Raw genomic sequence first — 18,607 nt, 5'->3', positions numbered from 1 at the left:
ACACCTCCTACAGGTATGTAGCAGCATCATCCTACCGGAGACATGTTTCTGTCCACCCGACAGACACAGCACAGAGCTGGGGTATCACATAATATCTGAAAACGTTTCAGGGTGTTTTCCACGCAGATGGCAGTAAAAACAATTTAAAAAAAAACATCTTCTGTAACCAGCGAACCAGTGAACTCAAAGCCCTCTGCACGTCACAACAGCCAGTTTTGAGTCAGCAGTTTGAAAGCTTCACAAGGGTTCAATGTCTGTGGACAGGGGTGAGGGTTGAAAGGGGCGGGGGAGGGATTTCCCCAAAATGCCCTCCTCTAGTTGACTCTCTCACTCCCTTTCCTCCCTCTCCTTCCTCTCGCAGCCTGGCGTTGTGCAGCGGCGAGCGAGGGAATGGGAACGGCCAGAAAAGAAAAACATGCTGGAACAACTTCGCCGCTCTGCCTCGCATTTCCTGTTTGCCCTCCCCATGTCATTTCCTGCTTCAAGTGCGTAGCCTTCGGACCAATCAGGCTTCGGCCAGAGTTCCGCTGTCCTTCATGGCTTGTTACATACCGTACTGTTAAATTTTCCAGCAGCACCTGCCCTGCGTTCCCCACATCACCGACTGCACCCTTAACTAATAGTTGGTAACAAACTGTTGTTATTATAACCTGAAGCACACCTGAGCCTAAAATTAGGCCTGTTTTTAAAGAAAGGATGTCTCTTTGTGGCCCAATAGTAACATTTATCCACACGCCCAAGATAATTGCTTCAATTATTATTGTTATTTAATGGTATAAAACCACAACCCTTTAAGGCAAAGTAATTTGATAGTAGTATGAAAATAAACGGTTTGAGCAGTGAGGACAGTCACACCAGAGAAACAAGGGGTTGGAGACCACGATATGACTGAAATTATTGCAACTGTGTGCAATTAACTTGCGATATTATTACCCTTGGTTGTTTCCTTATGAGGATCAATACCAGATAGGAAACAGGTCTGCAACCATTTGCAATCAGTTGCAGACTGATCACTTCAGACCACCATTGGTGTGTCAGCTTCAAGTCAGAAATTCAGAAATTCCCCCACAAATTATTGCTACAGGATGTCAGTTTAACTTCAAAATGACTGATGTCCTCTGCAACCTTGCGTGGGAGTCGACATAGCGAGACGTATCACACTGTTTTGCAATGTGTTTGAAATCTGTCTGCATTTATAAATTAGACAGCAATTATTTGCAAACCTTCGCCAAACTGTCTGAGACTCATTGCAATCACTCTCAGACAGGTGGGCGAAGGTTTGTAAATAACTGCAAAGAGGTTGATGGTGTTGCAAGCCAACCTGTGGTTACTATGAGGTCTGTGTGACTAGACTTACATCAATTTTCACCAACTGCTCACCAACTGGTTGCAGAACACACATTTCTTAGTGACTGGTGGTTGCAAAGAGCTGGCTGACTGCTCTTTAGTCTTTAATTGTTTGAGTTCTTCACTTCAAAAACCAGGTTAATAATGATAAAATAATAATAATAATAATAATAATAATAACAAAAACAGTGTAGGTGCACTACAACTAAATCACAATTTGGCTTTAAACATTATTAACCTTTATATTTCAGTTAAACCTTCCCACCACGCACAGAGAGCATCGTGTAATTATATAAGTATATAATTATATAATTAAACAAAGTGAATCATATGCTTAACAGCAGATCTGACTTGAGCATATTTCACTGTCACTTTGGCTGACTGCATGGTGTGTTTCCTCGCTTTGAGCCACAACGGTTTGGCATAATTTGCTGCATTTTTCTGTGTGGTTTGTTCAGGCTTTGCGCTGCCCCGTAAAACACCAACCGAGGTTTGTAAACAACAATCACATGAGTCATAAGTGGTGTTCTCTGGTGAATTTGCAGATTAATCAAGTTTCATTCTTTCAGTTCCAACAGAACTGGTTCAGTACATCTTATAACCTACAATTTATTACATTTTGAACTTCTATTGTCTGCTTTATAATGACACTGTTACTTCACCCAGCTCTTTTTCCTTTTGCTCCTCGTTCAGCTGCAAGTATAGAGGGTATCATATGCAGTACAGATTCTGAAACCTTGGAAGACATTTTTTGAAGTAAAATTAATTTGACTTGGGGCACCCAAGTAGTTTAAGGCTAGTCGTCTCTAGTTAAGAGCCTGCTCAGGGACATTTGTTGCTTTTCATTCCTCAAACTGCAATTTTCCTTGAACTTACTCATCTCCAAGTGTAACCGACTGCAATCCAACCTCAACATTTTTCTTATAATACCCATAAAAGCATGAAATATCCAGAAAATGTGTGTGAGGGAGGACATGAAATCACATTTGCTCCATCTTGTTCAAAGTCAAGTTAAGGCAGTTTATTTGAATATCCAGAATCTGTCTTTGAGCGCTTCTTGTTGAACAATCCTAGACCATTTATCACCCTACAGCATTGGTGCTGTGGGGATAAACATGGACATAAAGATGTGCAATACATGGGGGTAAACAGAATAACAGCAGTATTTCTCTACTACGCTACACTATGTTTGGGTTTAGACTGTAGAGCAAATAAACCGCAAGCACAGTAAGTGTACTTTGGTACACACAGTAAACTCAAAGATTTTTTCAGGCTTTGACTGGCAAGATAAAGCCGACAAAATTAAGAAGTTCATGTTCTAGAAGTTCAAGCAGGAAAACTCCAAATATTGTCTTAACCAAAGGCGAGTATATCAGAAAGCCGATAAATCAGTACAACTCTGATGTAAGTACACATTAAGGTCCAGACCTCCCTGAGAGCTAAACTCTCCCAGGGCAGCATGACCCAGCCTCCCATTGATCAGCTGTGACGTGTTTGCGAGCATTAGCGTGTTTGTGTGCTGTTTAAGCAGACAAAGCTACACACAGATCAACAAAGAGTCATTAAGGCAGGAGCAGAGGATGCTGGGTAAGGAAGATTGAGCTGATGTTTGATGTATGTACAGTCAGACATTCGCGGTGACCGCCTCACCAAGGTGGGAGTCTACAAATATTCCCCACAATGCTTCACGCTCACTCCCTTCTTCTCTTCTCTCACTCTCACACGAACACATTCATACATCACGCAGTCGATCAGGTGTATCCTACTTGACACTGGTCGATAGGCTGTGCGTCGTTTATCATGACTGACGGGTGGGGAGATGTTTGTCAGTGACTGTGGGATTCAGAAAGGAGTGCTGTGGCCTTTCCCGGGTTTACTGTAAGATAATTGCTCACTGTGACTGTGGGAGGCTGCAAATGTGGCTTCTTAAGAGCTGATAAGATATGTTACGAATTGTTAAGTCACCATGCTTGTGTGCTCATTTGTAATAGTTGTGCATTTGACTTAAAAAAAAAAAAAAGAAAAAAAAGAGAGAGATTGTGACCAGCAAGGAGCACATGACTAACTGAAATCCACAGCAAAGCTTACACTGCTTTACCTTCCTTTCCTTTTTTACTCAAATTAGCACAATTTACAAAATAAACACGTTATTGTATTCAGTAACACTTAAAGCAAGCAAATGAGACCATAACTTCATTTTTTTAGGTGCACGAAGCTCTTAAAATGTCTGATGGCAGGGCTTAAAAACCAAAAGGGGAGCTGCTGTCTAAATTCAAATTCAGGTTTTTTGTCGTTATTCCTTCATCTGCATACTCCTGTTTTGATATTTACAAAGTAAACACTTACTTTCGGACTCACTTAAAATACATCAAAGCTTGGCTTTACCTCTGCTTCACCTACTTTTAGATAAACTGTGCGAATGTGGTCAGCCAAGTCTAGTTTACAACACCCCATGTAAATGCATGCAGGAAGGAGCACGACATTATTTGTCTGTCTAACACTGACAGACAAATAACAGCTGTAACTAACATGTGTCGTTAGAGATGTTGTTACAATACTAATCAGAGGTGATAAGTAACGAAGTACAAATACTTTGTTACTGTACTTAAGTAGATTTTGCAGGTATCTGTACCTTACTTGAGCATATTTTTTTACTTTTATTCCTACTTCTTACATTTAACACATTTGAGTTATTAGGTCTCACAGTGGGTTCATCTGAAACCTTGGCTGATTGTGACACCCCACCAAAGAGCTCCTTTGACTACGATGACCTGGATGACTGAGAACCTTCACAGACATATGAGCTCATTGTGCTCTCTCTTTGCTGATGCGCCATTTTAAAAGGTTTAATCCAAATCAACCTTGTAGTTTATTTTTTCCTGCTTTCAGTGAGCCTGATGCAACGCACGCCTAGAGTTTTTACACGACGTGAGTACAATACCAACTTTAACTGCGCCACAGTTTCATAGCACGAGAACATCAGTTGTTATCAAATTCAACTGGATGAGGACAACAACAAAGTGGAGGGAAATGTGGGTGAATTCACACCACGTTCCCAAAGAGCAGAAACATCATAAAAGCCACACTCTTAAGCACAGCAGGGTTTCTTTGTTGTACCAGCTCCCATTTGTCTGATGTCCAGACATTAAGTATTGATGCCTCAAACTTTCTGAGCGCCGTCGATGAAAAACAGTAGAGCTGCTCGGCTCACCATGGCAACTAAATACAGTGAAGCCATGAGGAGACGGTGGCAAAGCAACATCATTTGAGTGTGTCTGTGAAGGAGAAAGCCAACGAAAAAGAGGGAGGCAATTTGTGTCAGTTGATCTTAAATTCTTATGGTACAATAATCTCGTTTAAAATATACATTATTTATTTTTTAAAAAACAACGTTGTGTTTTCCATTAAAATGACTGCCTGCTGCAGACAGCACATGGCAGCTTCTTTTCTTCAGTTAGCAGTCAGTTGGTCTAATGCTATTCATCGGGTGAACCAGTTCAGCGGTTTAAATCAATCAGCTAGATGAATTTTTAAGAAATAGCTGCCAGCAACTGAACGTGCAATGAGCCACAGGTCTCTGCATCCTGATATGAAAGTCAAATCTTCATATTTTATGCACTGATAATGTCAATTACTCTGTGTGCAGCTTCCCTAAGTTATGGCTGTCTCGAGGGTATGATCAAAAATGTAGTCAACAGTTTTTTTGTCCCCCATCAGGAAAAAAACCCCCAAATATAATCAACACCAACTGTTTTCAGACATGCTTTGAGCTAAATAATGCTGCTGGAAAACTTGATAAAAGTGCAACAGTACGGGGGGAAAAATTGCCAAGCAGCAATGAAATGACCAACTGGAAGTGCTAATTTGGCAGCTCTGAGAGGCTAGTTATGACTGCCTCGGGGCTTTTTAAACACCCACCCCCAAACTGACTGCCCAGCACACAAAATATGCTTCAACCAAGACAACCTGACTCGGTCTTATAACCTCTGCTGCAGGACGACTTGTCTATAACAAGTCCATTTTATCCATTTGTCTCCTGACTACATCTGATGTTTTGTAGGCCAACCCAGTGTGAGACAAATAAAAGCTTCAGCATTCAAAAGCGTTGTAAGCATTTCATTTTGTAGAATGAAGGATTAAAGGAGCGATGACAAAGGTACGAAACAGGTCCATCTCAAGGGAAATCTCTGCTTGAAATTGTGTGTCTTTCCTTCCCGCTCTCTTTAACTTCGAAGGAGCTCCCATTGGCTTGGATAGCTTTCAGTTACTTTGGTTCCAGGTTTCCTGTGCTTATCAGCGCCTCTTCCACCTATGACCCCCCAACAGGTTGTGGCAGATGGCTGCCCCTCCCTAAGCCTCGTTCTTCCTGTTAAAATAGTTTTTCCTTCCCACTGTCACCAAGTGCTTGCTCAAATAGTGTAGGGTCTTTTAATGTAAAGCACCCTGAGGTGACTGTTGGTGTTATTTATGTCCACATTAATCAAATCCAGCATTTATCTGACCCTTTTCTTTTGATTAGCTTCATATTTTGATGGGAACACCTGGCCATTTACACAGGTTTCACAGTGTGCTTCGTGTGCCTGGAGGGTTTTTAGGTTTTCTCTGCACATTTGATTGTATTTCACAACTTGTATCTATTATTTCAGACATGTATTTGTATTTTATAGCTTGTTCAATAGTATGATTACCTGCCCAGAGGCTCCAGATGGAAATTAGCTATCAGCTAGTTATTTTTCCTTTTTTTATATTTATAATTTTATGCAGGTTTCCTGACAAAATAAACAATAAAACAAATAATAATAAATAATAAACTGAAGTAACCATCACTGTATCAACCGGGATAAAAATAGACTGAAGAAGCGTGTTAACAGCTGAAACGAGATTGTGGAAAAATACAATCACAACCACAGCAGCACCGAGAGGCTGTCCCTCATCAGGGATCTCATGTTTACATAAGCAGGAAATTAAACCCATCAACAATTTCAGCAACAACAAGTCGCCATCCAACTGCTGCATAAAAGTCAGGCGTTTGCTCCATCTTCCTCCAGATATAAAGGAATAGAATTAAACCAACAAATCTAAGTGTCCAAGAAAAATTGAAACTATTTTAGTGCATCTTTTTTATCAAAGTTTCCAGGATATAAAATATTCTTTTGTCAGTTCTCCATGTCAGTCAATTCAATATTTGGACTTTTAACTGTTGGGCTGACAAACTTGGCACATTAACCCTTTTCTTATTTCTTACTGCCAGGTTCTCATTGCCCTATATTCTATTTGTCCATAAAAATAAAGCAAATAAATATATGTTTATTTTAATTTTATTTATATATATCTATATATCTATATCTATATATCTATATATATATATAATAATATTAGTATCTATTATATATATATAATATTATTATAGTATATATATAACAGGAAACACACACACAACACACACACACACACGAACACGATACACAACACACAGCCACATATCTAGAAGCAGTTGCACCTCTGTGGAGGCTCAATACATAGATTAATTAAATACAAACTAATTAAAGGGCTAAGGGCTGCTCCAGTGGATGACAGAGTGACTACTCATTCCACAAAAGGCATCATGGGAAATAAAGGCAGTTGTTACAGAAAACATGTTTCCCTCTGCAGCCCTGAACTGTACACATACATAAATTTAAGAAAGCTGGAATGATTCTGTAAGTTCATACCAACTACAACAGGATCATTTAATTATTTCTGACAGACTGATTTTCAGGAAGCCGAGTGGATTTCAGGAAGTTATGGAGTTCATGTCATTGTCCATGAAGGAAACTTGCATTTTATACGTGAAAGCAGGGCACCTATTACGCTTTTCCTTATTTCCTATGGTAAACGTACCGCTACAATGCTGGAACAGGGCCAGTAATGCTGTGAGGTCAGGACATGTACAAGTAATCTCTGTGAGCGCACAAGCCCCGCCCAACTGCTGTCAAAACCTTCTGTTTCTGAGGGGCAGCCAATCAGAACAAAGTTCTCTTGAGCTAAAAATGGCTTGTTTCAGTCAGAGGATGAGCTGTGAAAGAAGGATTATTTTAACACTGAATCACAGAAGCTGCTACAATCAACAGGTTTACTTTAATGCACACAGATTTTTTATCATTCATTCATTATCATTAATCTGAAAAAAGCCAGACATCACAGCAAGGTGCGGCGAGGAGACTGATGTAATAATAATCAATAATATGTAGAAGCACTGTAGACAGTGTTTACCTAACATACCAGGTTTAAAAAGCACAGGCACTTTCAAAGACTACTTAACAGGTAACTGGATGAACCTTCAATCCCCATGTATATAAAGAAACAATAAGATAAAAAAAATAAAAAAAATAAAAAAAGAATGAAAGGAAAAAGAAGCCAAATTCTGTGGAGCTGTGAGAGCTTGCACCTACCAATGGAGTCAGCATCTTGGTAAGAAAAGATTTGGCTAGAAAGAAAGCAATAACTGGTCAGGTCTGATTCTCAAAGCCATGTACCAGGGCACATGTGCTCGCTCGGTAACTTTATATTACCCATTAAATCTCTCTCTCCAGCTTTAGTATCTGCACCGTGATGCCCTGAGGATAGGGTCTTTGGATCCATTTCCTCCTGCTGCCTTGTTTACTGGAAGATGTAATCATATTCCAGCAAAGCTTCCTTCCTGTAACACCCCCCCACCACCACCACCACCCCCAACACACACACACACACACACAAACTCTGTGACCACAAACACGGCAGCCGAGCATCTTTCACAACTGCAGGAAAAGACAGAGAGAGCGGCTGGCCACTGACCGTCATAGAGGACACACGGGCAAGACATAAAATAAAACATGGCAGCAGACCATGTGCAGTGGTGGAAAGGAGAGAGAAAAGAGGAGGAGGATTGGGGGAAGATTACTTTTCCACCTTCACCCCTGTATTTGCTGAAATTACACCCCGGCTAAATTTACAAGTGAATCCAAAATATTTCAGGAATCTTAGTCCTGCAATGAATCTAGACTGGTGACTCACACACCAAAAGTTTCCCAGGTCTTCAAACGCAGACTTGAAATACTTTCCAAAATATTGTAGTATGACTTGAAACTTAGAGACTACATCAAACACAAGGGCAAAATGGATTCAAACACCAGAACAACATGAATCTCTCCTGATGTCCTAATAGGAAAACTACACAACTTCCTAAAACTGATTGATCTTTGATTATCTAGGGAAGTGATTGTGATGACTCTGCGTCGTCCCAAGTACCATCAATAAAAATTTTTTAAGAAAGTGGTTATATGGTAAATAACTTGATAGTGACAAGGATGACATAGAATACGCATTTAGAATTGTTGTACCAATGTTGGCGGCACCACCTGAGCATCGCTCAGTATTGTTACTGACCACGTCAATTTGTTTATAACTACAGTGTTCATCTTTGGATTGCTGCTTCTAGCAAAATAATGCAGAATGTTGGAAAGCTCAAATCATCTCCAGCTGGTTTATTAAACATGGCAATGAGTTCACTGGACTCAAACAGCCTCCACAGTCACAAACCTCAGTCCAGTAGAGCACATTTGGGATGCAGAGAAATGGGAGATTGGATGTGCAGCCGACATATCTGCAGCAACCGTGTGATGCTGTCATGTTAATATTGACCAAAATCTATGAGGAATGTTTGCAGGAATGTTTGTTAAATTTATGCTATGAAGACTTAAATTAGCTGTGAAGGCAAAATAAGGTCAAATCTGATACTAGCAAGGTGTACTGAACTGAACTGAACAGAAATAATGAGCTATAAATAATGAACAAAGTCCTTCAAAGTACAAATTTGTTCAAATTGCAACTGTTTTGGTTGCTGCTATCACAACACATAAGAATGGGAAGCAACGCTGTGAAGACAAATAATCAATTCCTATTTGATGGTTTCTGCTCTGAAGCGAATGGCTTTCATTTTCCCAGCTTCTGCTTTGGTTGAATCTCTGTGTTAAGCCGATAAAGCAGACAGCAAAACAAATTTAACTGCAGGTTTAAAAAAAAAAAAGAAGAGAGAAAAGAACAGAAACAGAAGAGTCTGTGCAAAAACAACAACAAGTAGCATTTGGGGAGTAAACATCACAGATTTGATGATCATTTTGCTGCTGCAGAGAAAATTCATCACATCTGCAGCGTTAATGCCACGCTAGGGGCGCATGCCTCACTTCCTTTCTGTGGGAGCCCTTAGATGTGCCACAGCAGCATTAATGAAAACAGTATGTCATCCGTTATAAAATCTGGACTAATCCTAATCCCTAGACTCTGTACAAGTTCAAATGCACAGCATGCTTGAGGCAACAGGTCCTTGAAGTAGAGGAAGTACAGCGGGCTAATAAACCTGCCCGACCTGCGTAACAACAATAAACCGAAACGGCCCTGTTTTCTAAGGTGCTTTTCCAACGCAAACAAATTCCAATCTCGCCAATAATTAGCTTCGAGTCATTCTTTGGGCACAGACGCTTCAACTATCTGGAGCTGCTGTAAAGTAAGAGGACACATTTCACACCAGGAGACGTGTCATCATCACTTCAGGGCTTAAGAGCTTAACGGGAAAAACACAATGAACACAAGAACAAATGCTGCCTCCGAGTGTTTTCAGGGATGTGGTGTCATCAGCTAAACCAACACAAACCAAGAAAAAGAAAAGGAAAAAAAGGGAACAAAACTTAGATTTGTGCAATAGCTCAGACGTTAAGAAACAGCCTGCAGCAATAACAGCTCTGCTGCTTTAGAAATCCTTCAGATCTTTTAAGTACTTAACTAAACCACAGTCAGTGAGAAACCCCGTTTTTTGTTTGTAATTTTGTCAGAGTGACTGGAATAAATTCTCAGGTTCTAGTCTTTGAAACTTTACGCTAAGCTAACAAGCTGCTGGCTGCAACTTAACAATACTACAACTACAACTACTATAATAAACTAGCAAATAAGATGGTTTATTATAGCGAACTAAGCTAAACTAACTAAAACTAGATGTGAAATAAAGATTTTGCAATCAAAACTATAATAACTCTGCATATAAGCCAAATACCCAAAGTACAAACCGTCTGATTTAGCTTTAGCTTTTAATGAGACCACTGTGGTCAGCCTGGCTCACTGCTTGTTGTACCATTATAAACTGTATATCACAGCTTCACATAGCCATTTATTTATGACGCCCTGTTTTAAAGCCTGCCTTGATTTTAGCATCGATGGCTGTCATCACCATAAATGGAGGAAAAGATAAAGCCCTAACTGATCAGTTACGACAAGGATACTAATTACTAACAGACATACCATAAACATAAAACAGGGATTTAACTTGCATCAGAAGTGGCTCACCAGACACAAGCTTTTTGCTCCGGGCTATAAGCATCTGTATTTTATTGTATAGTTCAGAATTTAAAATGGGAGTCTAGGTGTCTCATCAGCCTCTCCAGGAACTCTGGTTTTTAGCCTCAGCTTCATTTGTTTCCTTTTTTTTTTTTTTTTGTAAACTCAGTTCCTCATTGTTTGGCTTTGGTTATGATCATAATCTTTGCAGTGTTCAGCACAGGTTCTGAACTTCACTGCCATTCACGGCATCTCAACATGACGGTCCTAATCTCAAAGTACAGTAACTAACACGCCTCGTTTAAAGCAGTGCTTTGTTCTATTCTGCCTCTGAACGCCCGCTAAGAGCTATTTGGATCTGAATGTGTCAAGCTAAGAATGACAAGCACAGCGGGGAGACACGAGCGCTATTAGCTGACACGTACCCGACATGATTAGCATCATAGTGGGGACTGCACGCTTATGTTCACGAAGTTCCCAGGCTTGAAAATTATGGTGGAGTTAATAACACTCTCCCTTCCCTCAAGAGCTATACCCAACATGTGGGTGCTCAGACAAATATTTCCAACAGAACTTCACTGATGCTATCTATAGAAAGGCTGTATATTTGTGGAGCTGCAGCCAGGTGTTAACATGTGATACTGTTGGGGTAAAGCTGGAAAAAACCTGCAAACCGACTTGAGTTTTAATAGAACCTGCAGTTCTAGCAGGGCAGTGAGTGTAAACACCGTTTCCCTGTGTGCTCTGTGGTTAAGCTTTCCGAGTCCAGCAGATGGAGACCAGATGAGGCTTTGACGAAGAAGATAATTATCCTGCGCCACGCCCAGACACACTGTGGGCCCAGCACGCCACGCGATGACATCAGGCTTCTCCTGACAGGGAGAGATGAAGGTACACGTCTGTGTGTGGGCGAAGGACAGGTGAACAGATTGGCGTTAACGGTCCATGTCTGCCCTCAAACTCTCATCCCGCATGTGCGGTCATATGTTAGAAAGTCAGACTTGCATTACATCTAAATGCTTCTTTCGGAGTTCGGGAGAGTTAGCATATTCACAAACAGACCAGTAGCCACTGCGATGATCATCTTGGGTGGCTGCTGGTCTGTTTGTGAAACCACCGCACTTGAAAGCATAAGGTCATGTGATATATCAGGAATTAGCAAAACATGTGGTGCTGAAAGGAAAATTTCACCTCTCCAAAAAACAACTGCTGTTTCCACAAGTGTTTAAAATGAACAGGAGCAGAGATGCATGACAGATAAATGAGATGTTTCCTTAAGAATCACATTTACTTTCACTGCATCATCTCCCAGCTACAGTTCCTAATTCAGAAATTAAGATCTATCTTTCTAAAAAAGAACCACAAAAACAAGCCATATCATACATTAATATTACTGACATCTATGCAGTTAGTTGCAGATTTCTTAATGAGAGCTCTGTAAATATTTCACAGCAAAGCATTTCAATAACTCTAATGGATATTCAGATTATGATAAAACAGCCAACCTGTTGTACATTAAATCACAAGTAAAGCTTTAACAAAACAGAACAAATAGGAGCTTATTAAGTGTTTTTATGTAGACACACCAAACTGTTGCTGCTGATAGAAACTCCTGTACAGCCATTATCCTCCTTTAACTAACTGTGCTGTTTATACAACAGCAATAAAACATCGAACAGCTTGTGAGTCTGTTCCTCATTTGTCATCAATCTCCTCTCCTTCCACTGTTATCACTCTGCTGGGAATCCATTTCCTACTGGTCTGCAGGGAAGGGCTGGAAGTTATTGTGCTACAGACAGAGCTGCAGTGTATTATTTCCAGATATAATGACTCTGTGCTATATCACCAAACAGCTTCTTCTGTTCACAGATCGTATTATTTGTTGTATCACACCGGCTCTGAAGGCATGTGCTATACAGAGCAGATGACCACAGAAATCTAATAAAGGCACAGAATGAAATGTGTTGTGTAACAATGAACACACAGAGACTACGAGTAAATAAAGCTCAACCTGTGGTGACATTTCAAGACCCTGGTCTTTTTTTTCCCTTTCCTAAAAATATCGCTTTTAGTTCCACTTGGTGATTCAGATCCCTCTCACACCTGCGAAACACAAACTCAATTATATTTCCGTACATAATAGTCTAAAAATCTAAAATGAACAACCACAAAAACTTCCTTTGACCCTTTGGTGAACAGCTTGAACCCTGTCCAGGGTACCCAGTGGTCCTTAGTTAACCTCCCACCGGCCTCCTGTGAGAACCCTGAGAAGGCAGCCCCTGCAGTGATGCTGCATCTAGGGCTGCCACAAACAATTATTTTGATAGTCGACTAGTCACCGATTATTTTTGCGATTAGTCGACTAATCAGATCGTGCATCCATTGGACGTAAAACGTACAGCTTATTGCACCAGCAGCATCTGCTCTTATATAACTATCATTAGCTTACAGCTTTAAGTGTTTAAGGTATGTGCTAACTAAAAATAAAGACAAGATGATAGTTTATTAAATTTTAATGAAATTTGCAGATTGTTTCGGTGAAGTTTAATAAACTCCTTGCTATCTAAAATATAACAGGACACCGGAGTAATTCTCGAGCATCTCACACTTCTGATAATCAGCTGTCTGCTTGACGTTTATTCAGCTGTGTAAAAACTATAACTTTAATCTCAGCCAAACCGATTTACTCAGGAACAAATAAAATACTAAAAAGCCAAACAATAACATTTTTAAGTTATCTAAGTGACTTATATATCATGTTTAACCTGAGTAGCGAAAGACGGCGGTGGGTTTGAAAACGATTTGCCGGGAGTCCGGTGTTCTCACGGCTCTAGTGACCTAGCCCCCGGCTAGCTATCGAGCTAGTGGGTAACAGACGTCTCCGAAAACGTCGGAGCGCTTTTGAAAATATGTGGTGTCCTGATAAACTGAGCCGATATTTGAGGTTTACACAGCTACATTCTCACCTGAAAATATGTTAAACGTTTATTTTGTGACCCAGAAAGAATAATAAGAGTAATATTAAAACTAACTAGCTGCCGTCATTATTGGAAACTGAGCACGGCCGCGCTATGAATTCTGGGACACAGCTGCTTCTTCTTCTTCGGGGTTTAACGGCAGCTGGCATCCTTGTACATGCAGTGCTGCCTTTCTCTGTTTCGGCCCGTTATTTCACTCTTAAATCCTGCTACTTATTCCTGCGTCTTTTGGGATCTTACAATGCTTCAAACGACGCGTCGACTATTAAATTAGACGATTTTGATAGTCAACGTAATCGTGAGTAGTCGACTAATCGTGGCAGCCCTAGCCTCATCCAGCGTCTAATCCATTTATAGCAGTTGAAAGATGAGCCTTGCTATTGTGTCCCCGTTTCTTCCATCTGGAGTGAGTCAGCCTTCCTGGTTGAGGAAGAGACTTGTTAGAGGACGCTAACCCCGCCCTGCCAAGGCTGGTGGCTCTGTGTGTTATAGGGGGGTAATTAAGGTAATTAGCCCAGGATATCAACATCACCAACCACCTCCAGGCGAGAGAGTGACTCTATCAAAGGTTGAGATGAATAATGAAAACACATAAAAGACTTTCTCCCAGCGAGCCGGCTGCTCATTCGGGCCTCATTAAGACAACAAAAAACACCAACTTTGTTCATCTGCTGTGTTTTCTGCCTTTGAGCGAGATCCCATCACAAAGGTTAGATATTAACTTTTTTTAACAACCTTTTTAAATTGTTTATTTAACACTGACACTGTTTTAAGGCTGCAACAGGCCGGTGGGTGGTTTCGTATATTCAGGTTGGCTCTTGGTTAAACTTGAGTTTTTGGGAGGTTTTATGCCAAATCCAAACAAAAAGTCCACATTTACAATAACCAAAAAAAAAAAAAGAAAAAAGTTCCTGAAAGGCTGTTGAAAATATGTTTTTAAAAAAAAGTGGAGTCAAAGAAGGGTCTAGAAAAATCTGCAAGACAGAAAGACAATAATGCAGAGGACTGGATGATGAAGTTATTAGAGACTCGTGCAGATAAGCTCACCATGCAACACGCAACGCGACACTAGCACAGATTACATCTAGATATACAAATATTAACGACATAAACATGTTTAAGATTTTTTAAAACTAGATATCCATGTCATCTCTGTATCTGGAGTTGATGTCTCTGATCTCAGCCATTTCACAGCTAAATAAAATGTTGATCAAATGCTGTGTTTTTGAAGATGTTGTAGTTTTTAGCCTTAACAGTTGTGTACTAGACATGTTAGAGACCTCTATTCAATAAAAAATGCTTGAATTTCAATTGGTGAATGGTTGAAATTAGGTTAAATTCTGTGTACAGATCGATAACTAAATACAAACGAATGCACGGGGACAAAAACTATGATGAAATCTATCGACACTTTGATCAATGAATAAAAATGACATGAAAGGCAAGAGAGACGACATCCAATTAGAACTTCATTTGTGTAGAAAGGAGGGAAGTGATCCAATCAGAAATAATCTCCTTGTGCAGTCAGGGTAGATGTGCACATTTTATCTGCCCCCCAGGAAATGGTATAACAAACTCCCAAAAAAGCGTCCACAATTATGGTGATTTATGTGGGTAATTGGCATTTTTTTCACTAGTTTCTAGTTATTTTTGTAATCATTAGTGAGGTGAATGCTGAATTTTTGACATCAGCTGTCTGTATCAATAAGGTTTAGTCTGCTATGATGCATGCAAACCTGAATCTGAGTTATATACAATTTAACCTTGGCCCAGTTCTTTTCAGATCTGCATCAATTCTCTTAGATGACAACATATTACAACATTAAAATGTATTGTTCCCATAACCTTTGCATTACACACTAACACACATCAATTAAAAAAAACAAAAAACAACACACACACAAAGTCGCGTAAACCTCCAAGGTGCCGGTTACCTTTTCCACCGCACAAGACTTAGCTCATCAGTCAAGACTTCCTTTATTCACATCACTCACAATAAATCACATCAGCCATCCAAACACTCCTGACACACACGCCACCTCTTTGAGTGTGTGTGCAGAGGAGAAAAAAAAAATCAGTAATCAGGTTAAATCTCTTAGCAACCCCCCCTTCAGAAGTGTCTGTCTAATCCAATCGGCTTCCAGTACATGCCTCACATGTGCTGGGTTGCCCTGGTAACCCACTCCCAGCTTGCTGGTACACAAATATTCGGCCTTGTGGCTCTGCGTGGAGAAACGCTGGAGAGTGCAGAGAGGCTGCTGGCAGCAGCAGATGCTGCTGGCTCCCGTTCAATCCCCTATCTGTAATGTGAGCTAAACGGCAAAGAAGAAAAGGTCGGAGAGGGCAGCGCTGTAAATGCAGTGACCTGATATCAAAGAGCAAATAAATCTATTGTTGCTGGAGTGAATAAATAAACCGTTCCTTTCTTAACATCTCACACGTTTAGCTGCAGGCAGTAAATCAAGATAAGATTCAGCAGTGACCCTTTGAAGCAGCTGTAGCTCTGTTAAATGAACTTGAGTAAACCACTGTAGACATCTGCTATCATATTCATGCTGCAAACTGTTATGATAAGAGTTTCCAAAGCACCAAAATCCTTTTAATAAATGTCCATTCTTCCCAAATCAACAGCACCTCTACCAGAGTAGCTTTGCATGATCCACAGTTCAAAGTAATCCTCATTTATCTCATACTGGACTTCAGTACAGATACTCTGTATGAAACAAGCTGTTTTAGCTCCCCTTCCCTTCCTTTAAGGTTTCTTCTTATCGGTTGCCCCTGACAAACACAACATTTGAACAACAGGTGGGTATCTAGATAGATTTTCAATATCTGTTTTTAGCCAATAAGATAAAATCATCTCATTAGTTATTTTTATGCTGCAAAATTATATTGTCACCAATACTGTCACTAAAACCTGCCATAAATGTTGCCGTCTGACTAAATGTAGTCAAATTGGCAATTACATGCAATCTGTTTCAGACAACACTGCAATTAACTGTGTCATTAGTCATTGTGGTTTTTCAGCTGAGTTGATCTGATCCAAGTTCGCTTGGACATTATGTCAGGATAGTGGTGCAGAAGAGAAGTCGTCTTTATCGTTGTATTATAAGAGTATTTATTAAAATATCAATATTTGACGTCCCTGTATCGATACACAAAAGCGCTTCAATTCGACTACCAAAATGGGAGATAAAGCGGGTCAATTGCCAACTTTTGTCACTCAAAGTCTCTACTCTGGAGTCTATTTGTCTTTCATCTGTATCATGCATCACGTATGTCCAGCAGAAGACAAACTACATTCTGTGTGACAGTGATCAGCTGTGTATATACGGTGTACCGTATGAGCACGTGTGTGCGTGCGTACAGGTAGGAACATATTAACAGAAAATCCTGTACTCGCTGGATGACTCACACTGAGCTGACATGTGGGGCCGAGCCATTGCAGTGACATGACCACACAGCAGAACAGCGCACACGCACGCATACACGCGCACACACTGTGCATTGAGTTGACTGAGTCCCCCTCCCGCTCCAGTCGCCCTCCCATCATGCTTTGCAGAGTGACTGATGAGGAATGAGGTGGCTAGGGTTGCAGCACTTGCTCCTCTGTGCTTCTAGCATCACGGATAGAAAAAGTCCGACACATCGCATCTTCATATGAAAACTATCCTGACCATGAAGGCCTGTAGATTCTCCCACTTGATTGTCTCTAACTGGTGTTCATGATGTCAAACTCTAAAGCCACCAATCCAGCATTAGAAAAGCAAAATAAATAAATAAAATAATAACACAGCAGCGAAAGTGAAAGGGTGAGCAAACAAGCAGCCGGTCGATAATAAACAACTGGCTGGAACTTACTCATGGTGGGAGTCCAGCGGTGGGGGGCAGGGCGAGGCCCAAGTAGGGCGTGGCTTTGAACAGGTGAGGCTATTCTCAGCTGGGTCTTTCTTAAAGGCACTCATGACCTGAAGGGGAGGAAAAGACAAAAACATCAGTCGGGAGTAATATTACATTTGAGAATTTACCAAGAAGAAAACTGCAAATATGACCACAAAAAGGCTTCGAAATAAAGAGTCTAAACCCAACAGTGGCCTGTACAGGAGCTACACCCTCGATTTATATCCATATCTGTGGTTTGGAAGTGTTGGGATTTTTCTTTGAACTGATCTGTTGTTATTTTCCTGGTCATGCTCCCTCCTGTCCTGCCTTCCGCTCTCTGTGTTGGACAGGAAGAGCTCAGGCAGCTTCTTTACACACAGCAAAGCAGGTAAAGTGAGGATAACAGTTACTGTGGGCTAACAGGTGTTTTTCCTGGTGATAAAAGTAATAAAAATAACTATCGGATTGTACCACGACACAAATATTTGGCCAGGACACAACCATTTGTTTTTAAAATATAAGACTTAACCAGTTAATATCCAGGTCCAAGCTGGAGGCACAGCAGTCTAAGCAGAGATGCCCACACCTCGCTCTCCGTGGCCACCTATTTCGGCTCTACTAGGGCAACACAGTGAGGCATTCCCAAGCCAAGTGGCTTGACATAAAATCTTCTTCATATCCTGGGTCTGCCTGGGATCTCCTCCCAGTTAGAGGTGCCTGAAACAAGACACCCTGGAGGCGCCCAGGAGACATTGTTGTTAAACACCTGAACCACCTGAACTCTCTTCATTCAATTTGCAGGTCCCTTTCCCCATCTTTACTGAGACCCTAGACCTCCTTTGGAGTTTCCTCCAAATGTCTCCCCATTTGCTACCCTAATGTAGCCAAAAAACACAGCACCTTCATCAGAGTGGGGTTTACAGTCTTCCCAGCAACAAATGTTTGTGTTTAGGATTTGAAACACTGATTATCTTTGTCTTAGGATTTCATAATCAAAACAGTAACTTTAAAGGGGCTCCAACTGCTAAAGAAATAAAACCAATATAAATATAATA

At 40.6% G+C, this 18,607-nt stretch overlaps 1 protein-coding gene across 2 annotated transcripts in view; it reads right to left on the bottom strand.

Annotated features, from left to right (window-relative positions):
- The window catches only part of usp6nl (USP6 N-terminal like), a 102,524-nt gene that overhangs the window by 71,972 nt on the left and 11,945 nt on the right, over window positions 1–18,607 (bottom strand). Inside the window, exon 2 of one of the 2 annotated variants that reach the window (XM_005921029.3) lies at window positions 17,532–17,638. In XM_005921029.3, the coding sequence (XP_005921091.1) occupies window positions 17,532–17,535 (4 nt within the window). In that variant the 5' untranslated portion in view covers window positions 17,536–17,638. Of the gene's footprint in view, window positions 1–2; window positions 6,650–17,531; window positions 17,639–18,607 lie in introns of those variants that run through there. The other variant, XM_042220152.1, reaches the window with a different exon arrangement.

Source organism: Haplochromis burtoni, unplaced genomic scaffold (genome assembly GCF_018398535.1).
Source record: "Haplochromis burtoni strain Fernald_Lab_line unplaced genomic scaffold, NCSU_Asbu1 Contig_44, whole genome shotgun sequence".
NCBI lineage: Eukaryota > Metazoa > Chordata > Actinopteri > Cichliformes > Cichlidae > Haplochromis > Haplochromis burtoni.
Note: the sequence above shows the minus strand (reverse complement) of the source record. Positions and strands in the feature narration are given on the sequence as shown.